Raw genomic sequence first — 17,893 nt, forward strand, 5'->3', positions numbered from 1 at the left:
ATAGATAGATAGATAGATAGATAGATAGATAGATAGATAGATAGATAGATAGATAAGATTGCCATTGTTAGAGGCTAGAGAGCTGGCTCAGCAGTCAAGAGCACTTGCTGTTCTTGCAGAGTGTGTGGGTTCAGTTCTTGGCATATACATAGGCACTAAAACAACTTATAACTCCAGTTTTAGGAGACCTAACACCATCTCTGACCTATACAGGCACCAGACATGGGAGTAATTTATATTTATTTGTGTTAAGTTATATTAAGGTATACTTAATACATGCACTTATATGTAGGTACTCACACATACACATCAAATGAATGTCAGAAGAGCTGCCCAGATGGTTCAGTCGGCAAGGGTGCTTTGCTGTCAGGCCTGACAGCCTAGGTTGGATCTCCAGGACTCCCATGATAAAAGGATCTCCATATGCAACATGACACTAGTGGAGACACACACACACACACACACACACACACACACACACACACACACACGGGAAAATTGAGTGGATTAAAGTTTTTAAAGGCGCTGTATGGCTCAAATTTTATTAAAACATGGCAGTTGGTTATAAAACTGAATCTATATTATTATTTTTTACAAACCGTTTGCAACATCCAGTCTTTTATAGAGGAAATGTGGGATTATTTACTATGACTTAGGTGGATAGAAATGTGTAGAACAAGTCTATAGAATTAAAAAGTGTCACTTCATGAACATTTTCTGGGGTATCAGGTGTTGTTCTTTGGCATCTGTTAGGAGCCTGTGGGGTTTTGATGGTTTGTTCTTATTGTGGAGGTTTTAATGTTTTAGTAGTAATAAAAAAATTGGATTTTAACTTCATAAACTAACCTAAAGTTCCTCATTTTTCTAAATCATGAGCATTTATTTGCTTTTTCTAGCTAATCTTAACAGATAAGAAACTAAAGCTTTTTGAGAAATCTTGAAAAAGCCTTGGAGACATCATAGGGAATTCAGTTTACCAGTGGAACATTAAAGTGGTCAGGAGAAAAGTTATAAACAAGTTTTACTGGTAACCACCTGTACAAGTTTAGGTCACATTTCTCTTGTTTTAAAGGTATTAGTTAGTAATTTATTTGATTGTTGTGTTTATTACTCAAATAAATTAAACAGACACTACATCAGGCCAGATTGGGGATACAGAAATCATCAGATGCAGCCTCTTAGTGACTATGGGTAACAGGCTTACTCTTTCCCTTTCCCTTTCATCTTAACCCCATTTGAACTTGGAGATCCTTTTCAGTTCCAAGAGTCAGTGAATTCCTGTGTTCTTTGTTTTGAATGAACATTGTCTAAACTTTGATGGTGTAGGTGTTTCATTACTTTGCTAGCTATTTTCTATTTCCTAGCTAGTTACTTAAAGAACTCATGGAAAATATGTGGTCTTCAGCATTTGAAATGTGATGTTTAAACTCCTAGCTAGGAGTTCTAAAATCATGGTTCATAGACCATCAGCAGCTGGCAATTTGCTGGGAACACTATTTCTTGAGACCATCTGCCTCAAACTCCCCAACCAGAAACTCTGAGGACAGTACTCAGTAACCTGTCTTTACATGGATCTTGACATTAAGTCCTGGATCCTAAAGTTAAATGTCTTTCGTATCTTGTTATTCCTTTAGACATTAACAAGAAGTAAATTAAGCACTTATAAATTTAGTAACCCATGCTTTCAAAATGTGAGGCAATAGTTAAGGGAAAACTTGACATTCTCTATAGATGTTGACAGTAACTGTTTCCTAAAAGAAATGGTTTAGATATTTCCATATCAGGTAAGTGATTCTTACCCAGAAGATAACATTTATTAGCCCTTTATTTAATTTTATAACTCTAGGGATGAATTGTTTAGAAATACTTAAGAAAATTTTATTTTCAGTATCCATGATTCAGATGCTTACCAATTAAGAATATAAATCAAATGGGGTATACAATTATTAGGATATAGGTTTTTAAGAAAAACTGAAGTGAAGTTTTATGTTTTCTTGAAAGTTGTCTTTTTTCTTTAGTTTATTGTCCCACTTTAAAAGTAAATAAATCTTTGTTTACAGACAGTCCCTGGGTCTCCGACCCCAATATTCCCCTAGTGGCCCGTGAGATCATGCAGCGAATGATCCAACAATTTGCTGCTGAATATACCTCAAAAAATAGCTCTACTCAGGACCCCAGCCAGCCCAATAGCACAAAGAACCAAAGCCTGCCGAAAGCATCTCCAGTCACCACCTCTCCCACGGCTGCAACAACTCACAACCCTGTGCTCAGCAAACTTCTCATGGCTGACCAAGACTCACCTCTGGACCTTACTGTCAGAAAGTCTCAGTCAGAACCTAGCGAACAAGGTATGGTTTGATGTCATAGTCTTTTCTACCCAATCAGAAGACTTTAATTTGGGGAGGGAAAAAAATTATAAGTAAGGTGCCAGCAACAAGAATAGGATAGAAAATGATATGATTCTAGCTGGTTATGGGTATATGCTCCTGTATGTCTAAATTACATGGGCTGAGGCAGGAGGAACACCTGGGGCAAGGCCAATATAAGGAGACCTTGTCTCTTAAAAATAAAAATAATGTCTTTCTTAAATTCTTACAACTGTCCAGTGATAGAGAAGCACAGATAGCATTGTTACAGCTTTACCCATCAGATCATGAAGGGTGCACCACACAGGAAAGTCAAGGAGTTACTACCAAAGTTCAGATTAACGTGAGAGCAGTGTCAGCGTTTGCACTTTCTAAGATAATATATCAGATTCTTAGAACTGTAAAAAGGCAAGTTTCTCCATTTACTCAGTACTCTACTACTAGCATCTGTCTGAGACACATCCTTTGCATGGAAGTGACATTCTTCAAATGAGATAAGTAAAAATCTGTATTGTGATTTCAAAAGAGTATCAGACTAGGTGTGGTGATGTACACCTTTAATCCTAGCACTTGGGAGCCACAGGCAGGCAGATCTCTGAGTTTGAGGCCAGCCTTGTCTACCAGGCCAGCAAGGGCTACATAATGAGACTTGCATTTAAAAATAAATAGTATTATAAATAAAAGACAGTTGAATATACTTTAGATTGTAAAGTGCAATATATACACATGTACTAAATTAAGGAAATAACTTGAAAATATTTCCAAAATAACTATTATTGAGAATCCAAATCATTAGAAAAGCTTAGAGGTTATGAATTTGGTTCAGATGTTTCTAATGTATCTAAAGTGTATTTTAGCTAGGCAGTGGTTGCGCACACCTTTAATCCCAGCACTCAGGAGGCAGAGGCAGGTGGACCTCTGTAAATTCAAAGCCAGCCAGGTCTACAGAGTGAGTTCCAGGACAGCCAGGGCTACACAGAGAAACCCTGCCTCAAAAAACCAAATATAAAGTAAGTAAGTGTATTTTACATAGATTAAATCTCTGCTGCTTTGTGTTCTCACAAAGTGCTGTCAGCATTTTCCAACCAAGGCACTTTTTAAACTTCTACAAGTGATTATAATTGCTGATGTTTTACTAAAAATATTTTAGTTAATGTCTTCAAAACTTAATGGCAGAAAAGGTATACTTTGTATGGATTTATTGGTAAGAAATACATCTTGATTTTAGAACAAAATTTTTAAAATTAATTTCTTTAAAAGGACCTTTTTTCTTATTTTAATATATAAAGATGTTCCTGTTAGTGGATTGGTGTTAGTTACTTACTGAATATGTATTTGAGTAGGCTCTCTTTTTCTCCCTCTTTGGTGAACGGTAAACAAAATATCTTCTTGGAGAACAACCCATATAGGAGCCCTACTAGCCCACTCTGTTCACACTGACCAGTACACCTTTGGTTACTGTACTTACAAGGCTTTGTTTCTTGTGGTTTTGTTTGTTTGTTCGTTTATTTTCAAGACAGTTTCTCTATGTAGACCGGGCTATTTTGGAACTACGCTCTGTAGACCAGGCTAGGATTAAAGGCTTACACTACCACCACCTGCCATTTTTCTGTTTTATTGAAGATTGTTTGGACTCTTGTTCTGTTCTGTTTTTCTACAAAATGGCATTTTCACTAAAAGTTTCTTGATTCTAGATATTGCATCTAAAATTTCAGATTCATAAAAGAGTTGCAATGTAGAGGTGTGTGTATAGCCTCTATAAGTTACAGTGACTGTCTTGGGTTAGAAATATTCTAAGCACTGCATTTACATTTTAGATTTTAGTTGGGTATTAGATATTTAATAGGATGGTACTTGGTTCTTTAACATAACACTTAGGTTTATAGAGGTTTTAATGACTTCGAAAAATAAAACTTTATATAAGGCTGGGTCTTTTAATTTTAGAGGATTAGTGCATACTTCTAATGACTTGAAATGGGGAGTTGTGATGTCCTCAGGTTCAAGGGGTAAGTAGGTACTGTCCAGGATCTACTTTTGGCATAGACACCACAACCTTCCCTCTACCAGCTAAAAATCTGATAAGAAACTTTGACTCAGCTTTCTTGGCTCTGGGTGGAATGAAGGAAAAAGAAGTCGTTAATTTTATGTATTAATAACTCAGATTTGCGATTCATCTCGTTTTTAGGATACATTTCCATGCTGTTGCAATATTGAGATGTTTCATTTTCTTTTTTACAATAAATTTAAACATTTTAAAATATTTTAATTTTTAAAAAGTTTTCTTAAACAAAATTTAGCAATTGAAATTTGAATTTGCAGGGTCTTAAAAGATTTAATTCAAATATACCTATTTCTTATATCAAAAAATAGTTGAAATACACACAAATTATAAGCTATTAAGTAATTCATCCTTCAGATTATCTTGTATATACACGAAGTATAATCAGGTCATTTAAAAATAATTTTCTGATTGTAAATTTTCCACCTTGAAGTTTCATATGCTTTTGGAGAATTTGGTTATGTATGTTTTTAAAAAGTATCTATACATTTGAACAATGGTTTAGGAAATGAAGTCTAATTATTCTGGTGCAGAACCCATGCTGTGTAACTGGTATTTCCAATCTCAGCATTTTCTATAATATATTAATTTTCTTTTGCCCTGTTGACAAAATCTTTAGCCCCAAGAAATACACATGTATTTCATATATAGCAGTACAACATGCTTTGCTAAATTTGTTTCTTACTTTTTTTTTATTTTGAATTTAATACCCTAGTATGACAAATTTTTAGTACAGCCAGTTCATATTTGTTTCAGCTCTTAATATCCTCAGCTATTTGTTTGTGTCTCTACAGACGGTGTACTTGATTTATCTACTAAGAAAAGTCCATGTGCTAGCAGCACTTCCCTGAGCCATTCTCCAGGTTGTTCCAGTACTCAAGGGAACGGGTAAGGGAAAACATTTATAGCCTTCCACAGTTGTATATAAATAATTCATCAAAGGCTGATCAGCCAGTTTCCCTGAGTATTATAAGCATATCCTTCAGATCCTCAGTCTTACAGGTGAGCCTGTTATAAAATGACTCAGTCATCAATGAAGGAGAAGTGTATTTGTACAGTCTAAAATTGGCTAACATAGATCAATTTTGTCAGTTTTTAAACATGTAGTGAAATTTCATGAGTATGACAAGAACATACCTTTGGACCTTTTGTTGTGTTTTGGAGTGTGGAACATGAGCTAAATAATTGCAATGTATAAAAGTGAAGACACTATTATCTGTGTTTAAGCTATTGAATGAAAAGTGGGTGCTAGTGTTTCATTTGGTATTGCTAGTGAGGTGTGTGTTATGTGTGTTTATTTTTATTTGTTTTGGTTCAGTTTTCTGTTTTATTGGCTGTTGACTTGAACTGCAGTTTTAATTCCATGGCAGTTCAGAAAATTAATTCTATGGTTTTTTTTGTTTTTAATAGAATGTTGTAAGTAGATGGATAACCATCTTATACTGCTAAACATTATACACTTAGTTTGATCACAGTGAATTCTGTGACTACTTATTTTATAGTGTAAGAAATACTTAATCCTCTTAATGTATATCTAGTAACCATTTCAATAAAGCAAATATCAATAAATATTTAGATACCATATCAGAAAATTGTGACATCATCTAGATAAGAAATTTTACTTTGATGAGCTTAAATTAGTTAATAGTGTATGCCTTTAACCTTTTAAGATTGTTGATATGGGGAGTTTTTTAGACACTGAAGGAATAAGTAGGCACTAAATGGACTTTTTTCACCCTACTCTTAATTACCTTCAAATTTAAGGATTCTTCTACTGACTTCTCAAAAAATCCTTTTTATTTTCTCCTAAATTTCATTGTTTCCCTCCCTTTCACTCTTATTCAGTCTAAAAACATTAACCTGTTTCTCATGGTTTAATATAAGCTCTTCTCAGGATTTTATCGTGTATATACTAGATATAAGCCAGCATGATCCCAAGTCACTTCGGTCCCTTTCGATATCAAAAACACTTGAGCTTTGTGAGAGCATGCCTCTTGGAAGCCCAAGTACAGTTTACATAAATGAATCTCGTGTTTAAGACTCAACTTAGACTTGGCTGCCAGATTGATAGTCTATGTTGTTTAAGCTGAATGGAAAATGTTTTCTACTTGGTTTTCTTTTATGGAAGATAAATTCATCAGCAGTACTTCCCGTCTTTCAGTTAGTATTCAGCATTACTTTGTTAATGGTGGCAATTTTCTCTGTGAAATCTGGGGGAATATAGTTTGTTTATCATTTAATTTTGTAAAATTCCACTTTTGGGCCTTACTGAAAGAATCTGTTGCTCTTGGGAATGCTTTGCCAGTTGCCAGTCTTAAGATCAATAACCTGTCTCTATTGCAAAAATTACTGGGAGATGGCTCAGTTGCTGAAGAGCCTGCCACACACACACACGAAGACCTGAATTTGGTTCCCCATCCTCCACAGATGGCAGGGTTGCCAACCATGTCTGAACCCCATAGCAGGGGAGGGAGTGGCTGGAGATGGATGGGTCCCTGGTGGTTATTGGTCAACCTGCCTGTCTTCGTGAGCTCCAGGTTCAGTGATAAAAAAAAAAAAAAAAAAAAAAAATCTGCCCCCAACACCAGTGGAAGAAAAAAAGAAACAGAATGACCAAGGAAGGAAAACACCTAACATATATATAATAACCACAAACAACAGCAAAATCTTATGCATTAGCTTTAGATGTAATTGACTCATAAATTATTTCAACACAAAGATGATATTTTAAGGAGAAAGATTGTTCTTAAAGAGGATTGCTACCAAGTTGTTTATACTTTAGTGGCTCTGAGTATAACAACAAAATTCTGGGGAAAATAAAAAGTTGCTTTGAGCAATTAAGGTATTGTATCTCTGTTTACAACCAATAAGGTTTTTAATGAAGAAGTGTGGTAAGTTATAATGCAAGGAGTCTTGATTCCTCTTTGTTTAAACTTCTTCCCCCACCTTGGGACTGGTTTTCATGTATAAGTTTTTCCCAAGCAGTACAAAAAATGTCATTTGGATTTTTTATTTTTATTTTTAATGCTAAACATTTAACTTGTCTGTGGGAAAAATGAGCAGTTATCTGTAAGTTTCATCAGTGTGAATGCTGCCAGCCTTCTAAGTAGCTGTTATTAATGTTGAATGCATTGCATTAAAATAAATGATCTGGCTTACTCTTTTATTACTGTGCTTGTTTAGTGGTAACGTCACGTTGGTAAACAATTCTGTATAGATAATGGAGACACTAATGAATACTTTGTAATTAATGGTTAAGGTGCTATTTTCAAACAGTTGCGCGAAACTTTTTCTCCGAAAATTTGTGAACCCAACCAGAGACTGCCAAAGAGGTTTAATTTTTCTTTGCCCAAAAAAACTCCTGGTTTTTTCGTTTTGTTTTGCTTTTTCTTCTTTTTTCTTTTTTCTTTTTTTTTTGTCCTTTTTTGTGATCAAGTTTTTAAACTAACTGCTGAGACCATGTGTTTTTTTTTGTTTTTTTGTTTTTTGTTTTTTTTAATTTTAGAGAAAAATAAATAAATAACACAAAGTGATGTTACCCAAGCAAGGCCTTCTAATAAAGGAGTGGTCCCCTCACCCGCCCCTCCCTTCCTGTGCAAGTCCTGCTCACATCAGTTTCCTTCCATCCAATTAGGCGACCTGGGAGACCCAGCCAGTACCGCCCAGATGGACTTCGGAGTGGTGATGGGGTACCTCCAAGAAGCTTACAGGATGGAACCAGGGAAGGTTTTGGACACTCCACATCACTCAAAGTTCCACTGGCTCGATCCCTGCAGATTAGTGAAGAACTACTGAGCAGAAACCAATTGTCCACAGCTGCCAGCCTTGGGCCGTCTGGATTACAGAATCATGGACAACACTTAATATTATCCAGGGAAGCCTCTTGGGCAAAACCTCATTACGAATTCAACCTCAACCGTATGAAGTTCAGGGGAAATGGTGCACTCAGCAACATCAGTGACCTTCCTTTTCTTGCAGAAAACTCTGCCTTTCCAAAAATGGCACATCAAACAAAACAAGATGGAAAAAGGGACATGAGCCATTCATCTCCTGTAGATTTAAAGATACCACAAGTTCGAGGAATGGATCTTTCTTGGGAGTCTCGCACTGGTGATCAATACAGCTATAGCTCTTTGGTAATGGGTTCACAAACGGAGAGCGCGCTTAGTAAAAAATTAAGGGCTATTCTTCCAAAACAAAATAGAAAAAGCATGTTAGATGCTGGACCTGATTCTTGGGGCTCAGATGCTGAGCAGTCTACCTCTGGACAGCCATATCCCACATCGGATCAAGAAGGAGATCCTGGCTCCAAGCAGCCTCGGAAGAAAAGAGGGCGTTACAGACAGTACAACAGTGAGATACTGGAGGAAGCCATCTCAGTGGTTATGAGTGGAAAAATGAGTGTTTCCAAAGCTCAGAGTATTTATGGGATTCCCCACAGTACACTGGAGTACAAAGTAAAGGAGAGGCTGGGCACTTTGAAAAACCCTCCAAAGAAAAAGATGAAATTAATGAGGTCGGAGGGGCCAGATGTTTCTGTAAAGATTGAATTAGATCCCCAGGGAGAGGCAGCACAAAGTGCAAATGAATCAAAAACTGAGTAGGAATATTGTAGAGTGCCAATTACTGTACAAACTGGGTGAGCACTACTGCATCCTTGTCCAGCTGTCACTGCTGCGCCTGACTTCACGACTGTGACACTTGCTTCTTTGCAGGTTTTGCATTGGCTTGTGCACAGAGGTGAAAGGTGCATTCTGAATGTTGCATATTTTAAATTTCCATATGCAGTATGGCTCGGAATATTGTTTGGCCTTTTGCATGTTTCTCTACACAGAGAATTGAGTTACCTCATAAAGACCAGATACATGGAAGCGGACTCCTTGCCTGTAGAGCATGCATGCTTTTCTTATTTTATTTTATTTTATTTTATTTTTTTTAAGTTATGTTTGCCTTTACTTTAGGAAAAAAAAAAAAAAAGAAGGGAAAAAAAGCCCCTTTTAGAAATCACCTCTGTCATACTGGGAGCTTTGTCATTACGGATTGGAAAGCCATCTTACAAAAATGTTCATATTTTTCTTACATGATTCAACTAATTGAAGAGTTAAACTAAAAAACAAACCAGATGAACCTTTGATTTTAAGAAATCTGGTTACTCGATGAATACTTGGGTCATTTATAATTATGCTTTATCATTTATATTCATTATTAAATTTACTGACTAAATTAGCAATGTCTTAGTGCTCACCCAGAGGGGAGGCAGTGGAGATGTGCACACACTACCTTCAAAATGTTTCAGTTCATTGCTTGGGACACTACCTTTGCTATAATTTCATTTGAGATTTTCTAAGGGTAGAATTTGCTCTCACCAACAAGTGAGATTATAGCCTTATCTCATGGAGGACGCGCTCCCTTCTTACTCAGGAGCAGTCAGGGTACATTTCATAAACAATGGAGGATGCCTCGTTTTAGCAAATTTCAGTTTCTTTATTATTTTCATTGGTTTTGTAGAAGTGGTCATGTACTAACCAACTGTGTACTGTTGAAGCCATTAGTTTTAAGATGTCTAAGCTATGCTTCTTGGGAATCAGAAAAGACAAAGCAGTGTGTATTAGTAATTTGACAGAGCTAAAATGATGCTTAGATTTTTCAGCCTTGATAATTTCTACATAGATGAAGGATCTAGGTTTTAGGTAAGAAAAAAAATAGCAATCCCAAGGTGACCTGATATGATTAGGTTGCATGTTAATTCTGTTAATAGTTCAGTTGGTAGTTTGCTCACTGGAGTTTCTGTTTTTAACTAATTCAGATACTGCTACAAGATTAGGAGAAGTTGGATTTTAGATTTTAATTAATTTTATTAAACTGAACTTTTCCCTCCCATATTCTTATGGCATCCTATATAATATCCCCTCTTGACTTTTCTGGTTGTTTAGCACACTTCAGGCCCTTCCCAATCATGTTTGTGTAAGCACTCCTTAAAGAACCTCTTAAGCTTTGTTTGAGATGGGCACATGAAATTGCAGTAATGTAAGTTTGAAAGATTTGTTTTGGACAGATAACTCAAAGAATCCCTGATAAGTAAAGCCAGTGGAATTTAATCTCTTACTATAATCAGGTTAAAATTACCATTTTGTACAAAGCAAAATCCACACCACTTACACCCTGTATGCTAGTCTGCTGAGAAAGTTGATCAGACCCTTCTAAATGCTTAGCCAAACACCAAAATCATTGGCTTTTCTGAATAGAATAAAATAAAATAAGCATTCGGCGCTCGTTGGGTTAAAATTGATTATTTCAGGAGATAATAACAACTTGAGAAGTAGTAGGAATAAGTCCAGATAGTCCCCATGCACAAATTCCTGACTGAAAACTTTGAACCCATTAATTCAATTAGGCAAAAGATTTCACTCACAACCTGTGTGTTCAAAGGTTAGGCACACCATTGCTGCTGTTAAAATTAAAGCACTGTTCATTTTTGACATAGGTTGGGTGTGGATTCCTATTTTGATTTGGTTATTTTGTAAAGTAATTTAATCAGTGATTGATTGCCTGTTTGTTGGCTTTTTAGTCTCAACAGACAGAGAGTTTGGTAATATTAATGTGACTGCAATATTTCCTAGCCTAGCTGGAAGTTGCAATAAAAATACATTATGAGGTACATGATTTTCATCTGCAATTGAAGGAAGTTGTGTGAGGTTTGCTGAAAGCAAAAGGCTAAGCTTATGAAGGAAAACCTCCTTTGTTCCCTCTCAGTTTTGTTAGCACACAATTAATTTCAGGCATGGCTCCTTTTTGTGCAGCGCTTGGGGTATTCAGTTGCCCAAAATCACTGCAAAAAGATCCATTGAGAAATTAATTTGTGCTTTTATTCCCTCTCAGAAAGACATCATTAAAGGCCCATCTCAAAATCTGGCCCTAAAAGTTGAACTTTTATACTTTCACTCTTCAGAGAGGTTTAATCCTTGTGCTAGTTCGTAGTGATGTATGAGTTGAGTTACGTAACTTTTGTCATTGTAGTGTAATGGGAGTGATCATTTTACTAACGTAAATATTCTCTATGTGTGTTTCAGTGGATGACAATCGAGCAGCAGAAGAATGGTGTGCCTACCCTTTAATGCTGCAGTTTAAATAAGAGAACTTGTATTGTGTCATTTCAGACTGTAGGCTGAGAGTTGTAAATAGTGAAAATCAAGTACTTCTATTGTTTGTTTTGGTTAGAAAGTGAATTTTAAAAACAAACCAAACTCTAAACTTCTCAGATTAAAGTCCTGAGACCTGAAGATTGTAATGTTCATGTCTGTAAAGCTTTTTAACATTACACTTGAGATCAGTCATGACTTGATATTCAGGTAAATTTTCTTTTCCAAGAAGCTTTTGAATAAGCATATTTTCTCCAAAGGTTGGTTGGTTGGCTGGTTTCTCTCTTTCTTTCTTTCTTTCTTTCTTTCTTTCTTTCTTTCTTTCTTTCTTTCTTTCTTTCTTTTTTTCTTTCACTATTGTGTTGTTTTCTTTGAGTGTAGATTGTTTTAAAGCACTAATTGCATTTACATTGGTAACTGCAATATAAAATAGCCATTATTGTTTTTGTGAAGCATGGTTGAAATTAGATAGTGGTCCCTTTTAAAATTCATGAGCCTCTCAAGAAAAAAAAAAAAAAAAACTTAAAAAAAATACAAAAGCTGCTGAATATTTCAAAAGATATATATTTTACCTTATTGTAGGTTTGTAAAGTTAGTTTGTAATATTCAGGTGCACTTTTAATGTTAAACTTTGTGTTCAGAGTTCCATTATACTGCGTATTTCTTGGAGGTGGCTGTCAGTCCTCATCCCACAGTGATCCCTTAATTGATTTCTCTCTTGATTTGCCACTATGCTATATGGCACTTTCAGTGTAGATATTCTAGTTTGGAGACGTCCTCATAAATGTGTGATGAAGATTGGTCTGCTTGCATGCTTAATTTCTGCTAATCAGAGTTTTGCTTGGCCCGGACAACAGTTGACCATTTTTATGGTATGGGAAAGTATAGTTCAAAACTGCCTGTCACAAAAGCCTTTTTTCTCACATTTTTTCAGTAAGGCAAATGATGGCATTATTCAAATTATATAACATTATTTGAATTAATGGAAGGAAATAATATATTTAAAATAAATCCTTGCTTTTTAGTGAGAGAACACTGACATCATACAGTAGAAAAGCTACAGTACTGTGAAATCAAAAACACTGTAAACAGTCCCAGGTGAGGTAGAGTCAGGATGGTATTTTATTATTAGCATTCTTATTTTTGAAAGAGCAGAATCAGCGGGCATGACCCAATATAGCGTATTATTTTACTTTGTTCTGTAGGCTTTACAACAGCCGAATTACATTGTGATGAGCTACACACTTTTATTTTGGTTCCCAAATACCATGAAGGACAAGGTCTCTCTTTCAGGAAAAAATATTTATATTTGTGTATTATACTTTTAAATATAAGTTTGTTGTTATTCTGAAGTTTAGATGTTGCTTGATAAACCTTTGCTACAGCAGATCATGAATATGAACAAGGCTTTGTGTAATAGTAGGGTCCTTATGTGAAGATAATTACTGTTCAGTTCTGGTGAGCAAGCTCAGAGGTGTGAAGTGTGTATTAGCTTTATTTGGTACAGTTTTACTTTACAACATTGAAGTGCTTTAGTACTCTGGTTATCTTATATAAATCATTACCTCAACCAATTGGCATTCTATTTCCCAGTGTTTTACCTTAGCTGTAAAATGAGCTGTATGGGATCAGATAGCAAAATGTTAAGTGGCACAAGGAGGTGTTTAGTTACCAGTTTTCTGGAGAAGACTAGAATTGACTACCTGCTATGACCCATATCCTAACTACCTTCTGTTATTAGGCAGTGCATGGCAGCCTTTGTGCTGCTAGTGTGTCTCCACCTTCCCCCAGGAAGCACATGCTGCCAGACCTGGTTCTAAGCCTTTGTGATCTTTTTACATTTTATTGCCCCATGATGATGAAGCTTAGATTTATTTGGTTATTTTCATTTTTAAAAAATTGTCAGTTCAGGGTCAGAACCTGAAATTATTTTGTGCTGTCAAAGCATGTGTATGACAAATTAGTGTTCTGTTCACAATTATTACATCCTGGTAGCTTTCATTTTAAAACAATTTTTTTTATTCTGTAACTATTTAACCAAATGCTTGAGGTTGTTTTTACATTTCCATTCTTGTATTTATTCAGGTTGCTGTCATTGGTGATAGAATATGAAAATAGGTTAGGGTACCCACTTAATATTTTATTAGCAGATTGAAAGTTTCAGGTTAAATTTTGGCCTTCAGGAAGATGGAAGATGTCACATTTTCCTTGTTCCGTTTCTGTTAGAATTAAATTTTCATTAATACACTGGTCAATCCAGTATTAATTCAAAGCTTGATGGCTTTAGCCAAATAGTCCACTTAGTAGACTATTAAACTATATAGGTTTTGGGTTTGGGTTTGTTTTTTTTTTTTTTTTTTTTGTTTTTGTTTTGTTTTGTTTTTTGTTGTTGTTGTTTTGATTTGGTTTTGGTTTGTTCAATTTTTTTTTAATCTACTGAAAAGGAATATATACATACATTCATACATACACACACATATATGTGTGTGTGTGTGTGTATGTATGTATGTGTGTATGTATTTGTGGTACAAGGAATGCAGACCTCCATATCCTTTATTTTGGATTCTGTTCTTGAGACTTGAAGATTTGTGAACATGGTGACAAGGGAAAATAGAGGAAATTCTTTCCATATACTCTTTTATTCCAACTTTTGCATTTACCTTTTAAAGAAGCAAACATTAGCCCTAAGGCACAACACTGTCTGAATGCTGTAAGTGTTCAAAAGGATTTTGGAGCAGGGGCTAGAACATAGGATGGATAGGTATAAACTTTAGAGAAATCGAAAAAGATAGCTGCCCCCAGCTGTATCAGTTAAACTAAGAGTGGGTCTCAAGACACTGTTACGTGCATTTGATAGGAAAATTTTTTACCTTGTTTGAAAGTGAGAATTAAGTCTAATGTTTATTTGGAAGACAGTAAACATGAGATAATTTTAGAATATTTTGGGAGGTAATTTTTAAGATTTCCAGTTCATTTAGAGCTGTATCCATAAAAAAGCATGAAAAGCAAGCACTTTTAGTAAACCATAGATCTATTGGATGTAGCAAATATTCATAATATTTAACCTTTATTGTTTGAATGTGAAAATGAACTCTTTACTCCTTGAACTGTCATTGAACAGGCTCAAGATATTTTCAACACTGGAAATGACCCTACACACATACCAAATAAATAATCTAAATCAGTGAGACATTTGAAGATTCATACCTCTTAAACTTCTTAGATTTGTCTTGAAAAACAGTTTGTGAACTTCTGACCAGTATTAGTGCAGTCTTGGGTTCCTTGTTCTGCATAATCGCACCCTTTCTCAGGTATGTCCTGAAAACATACATTTAAATCTCTTTGGAGATTAGATTCTCAGTGGATAGTGTGTAAGGGGTGGGGGTGGGGGCAGGGAATAGTTGGACACAGGATACTGACACAGTAGAGCAGGGATTTTTAACATTCAGTAGCCAAATAGAATTTCAGTCTAGAATATTTTTACCCCCACAGGATGAACAAAATGATTCTTATTTGGTAAATAACTAGTGCTACACTCCTGAAAGGTTTTCATCCGGGTGACTTTTTCCTGCTTGGTGGAAGGTATATAGCAAACCTTACTGTCATTAGGAAAGCACTTCCCAAATGTTATAAGTTCTAGGAAGGGATAAGTCAGCACTTTTCTGTTAAAACACTAAAGTCTTAATTTATCTTCAGAGTCTTAGGTACTGTAAGTTTTAGGATGATTATTTTAAAAACCATAACTACATGATATGGGGTCAAATCACATTTATATAAATCTTATTTTAACAAAAGACAACATTTTGTACCTTTCTAGTAACTCTAAGTAATTGCCTCATTTTCCCCATTTCATTTAAGCATTTCTGGCTTTGGAATTTGGAATTTGAGAGAAAGTGAGCGGGGGGAAATTCCCCAAATGAAACATGTTATCAGACCATTTTAGAAATATAAATCACTAAGGAAATGGGTAGAGATTCTCTCCCTTTTAAGTCTTCAGGGAATGAGCAGTATTTAGAATCTTTGGCTGAAATTCAAGCCTTTTTACTGTGTAAATTTTTAATACTAATTCACTGACATGCTTTTTACATCAGAGGACTGATATGGATCTTAATGGTTTTAAGTTGTGGAAGGGTATATTTCTAAAATCAAGGGGGGTTGATTAACTAGGTTAGTATTACCAGCATTAGTGAGTTTAAGGAATCTTAGTATGTAATAGCGAAGTGTTTGATTGAAAGTCTAATCCTATATTGCTAGTCAAAATTAGTTACATTCTGATCTAGGAAAGATATAGTCATTGGATATTGATATGCTGTGCTGTCAAAAAAAAAAAAAACAACAGAAGAAACCTTTATCTGACTCCCACGTGTGCTTGTTCTGACGGGATGTGTACTTAACAGCGGCTTGTTGCTGCTTTAGGGAAAAATGCATAAACTGTACATTGGAGCGTTTGCGTATAATTCTTTAAGACCTCCACTTTAAACTGTCAGACATTGGTATTTTATCAGTCTACACTGTTAAATAAAGCTAATGTTCTTAGAAAATCAACTTGTACACACTGTTTAAAAACCCTCAGGGACAGTTTTCACACTTTTCTCACTCAATTCAGGTACTTTGATGCTATTCTTAAACCTAACAGTGACTTGTATTTTTCTGTTTTGCTTTTATTTCAACGTGCTGGTAGCACATCTTTGATGAATGTCAACTTAAAAACTCAGTTCAGGTATCCAGGTATAACTCAGCCAAACAGATTTTAAAGCTGCATAACTTTCCAGCACACGGTGCCTCACACTCTTATAGTGGCATTCTATAGATTCAGTTATAACTACTGAGCAGATAATATGGGGGTTCCTGTTAACAGTGTATTTTTTTAAACATGCATACATGTATAGCCACCACACACACACACACACTTAAACTATATATTTTTAAATGCCACGAGTAGCCAGCACAATGAAAGTAAACGACATTCCTAGCTGCTTCTGTAAATTCTAACAGATGCAGTTCCTCTTTGATGTGGCTCTTGTTTCTTCATAACTACTACTAAATTCAAGCACTGGTCCTTGGGTGTCTGACCTCTACATTCTATTTATGCAATGTCTTCAGAGAATCTGTGCACTGGCCACTGTGATGGAACCATTGGGCCATAAGTGCTTTGAGTTTATCAGTAGTGATTCTGCCAAAGTTGGTATTTTAACATTTTAAGTATGTAAAAAAAACAAAACAAAAAAAAAACAAACAAAAAAACAACAACAACAAATGAGCAGAGGTCTAGGTCTGCGTAGAGCAGGAAGTTTTATTATCTCAGTGTATTTTACAGCCTCAAAGACCTCAGCGACAAGTCCCTTCTGATGGGGGCTTGTCTTTTAAACGTTTTCCACAGTGCTGCTTGTGGTTAACAAAGAAATCATCCCTCTGCTTTAGTATTTGATATCTCACATCTGAAAGAAACTCTAAAACCCATAGCCTTTGAAGACATGGAAAATGGCATTTTTCAGATTTCTACAAGCTCAGTGTCATGTAACAAAACAGGAACCCCCTTTACTCTATGGACCTCATTTCAATATACTGTTTACAGTTTGACGGAATTGTATAATTTAATATTTCTCTTGTACTGTAGTTTATATTTATTTACAGATTTTTGTACTGTGTGATTTGAACTTTTTGTTCTTGCTATAATCATTTGTTTATGTAGTAGAGCACTTATGATCACAGATTAAGTTTTTGGGTTTGATTGCACTACATTAAATATTTTAATGCAGTTCTGATTTTGACTGGACTAAAATAAGCTGTGTCTTAATGTATGTGATGAGTACTTAAATTTTAATTCATGTGGTTCCCCTTTTTTTCTTTCTTATTTTTTTTCTTTTTTTTTTTTTTTTTTCATTGTATGTCAGAAGCACTAGTTCTTTTGTGCATGTGTAAGACTTAATGGTTCCATTGTATTATTTGACCATGACATTTTGGAGAAACATTCCCAGCTGTAATGTTGTGTATGGTAGTTCTCACTGGATGCTAGACTTTAAAAACCACTATTCTTCTAATAAATTTTGTTGTGAAAACCTGTTTTTAAAGCTTGGTTTTTGCTCCTTAAGATTTTAGTGCTTGTATGTAATTTACAAAATGGGGAAAAGTTCTGTGAAGTGCACATGGCAGTCAAAGTTGGTTGTTCTTTCACTCTCCAGATGAACCCTTTTATATTACTAGAAGCGCTGCTGCAGAGTTAGTTCAGTGTTCTAGTGCAAATACTACCTTGTCCTTCATGTGCTTACTGACTTGACCCTGTCCTTGGACTAGGTTTGTTTTCGTTATTCAATTGTGTACTTTAAATT

At 35.3% G+C, this 17,893-nt stretch overlaps 1 protein-coding gene across 5 annotated transcripts in view; it reads left to right on the forward strand.

Annotated features, from left to right (window-relative positions):
• Nucleotides 1-17,893, forward strand: part of Lcor (ligand dependent nuclear receptor corepressor) — a 104,446-nt gene that overhangs the window by 69,094 nt on the left and 17,459 nt on the right. For 4 of the 5 annotated variants that reach the window (XM_055629974.1, XM_055629977.1, XM_055629976.1 and 1 more), the window contains 2 exons: nt 2,061-2,348; nt 5,220-5,313. In XM_055629974.1, the coding sequence (XP_055485949.1) occupies nt 2,061-2,348; nt 5,220-5,313 (382 nt within the window). Of the gene's footprint in view, nt 1-2,060; nt 2,349-5,219; nt 5,314-8,059; nt 17,624-17,893 lie in introns of those variants that run through there. The other variant, XM_055629978.1, reaches the window with a different exon arrangement.

The sequence above is a fragment of the Psammomys obesus genome, unplaced genomic scaffold (assembly GCF_907164565.1).
Source record: "Psammomys obesus unplaced genomic scaffold, mPsaObe1.curated_primary_1811, whole genome shotgun sequence".
NCBI lineage: Eukaryota > Metazoa > Chordata > Mammalia > Rodentia > Muridae > Psammomys > Psammomys obesus.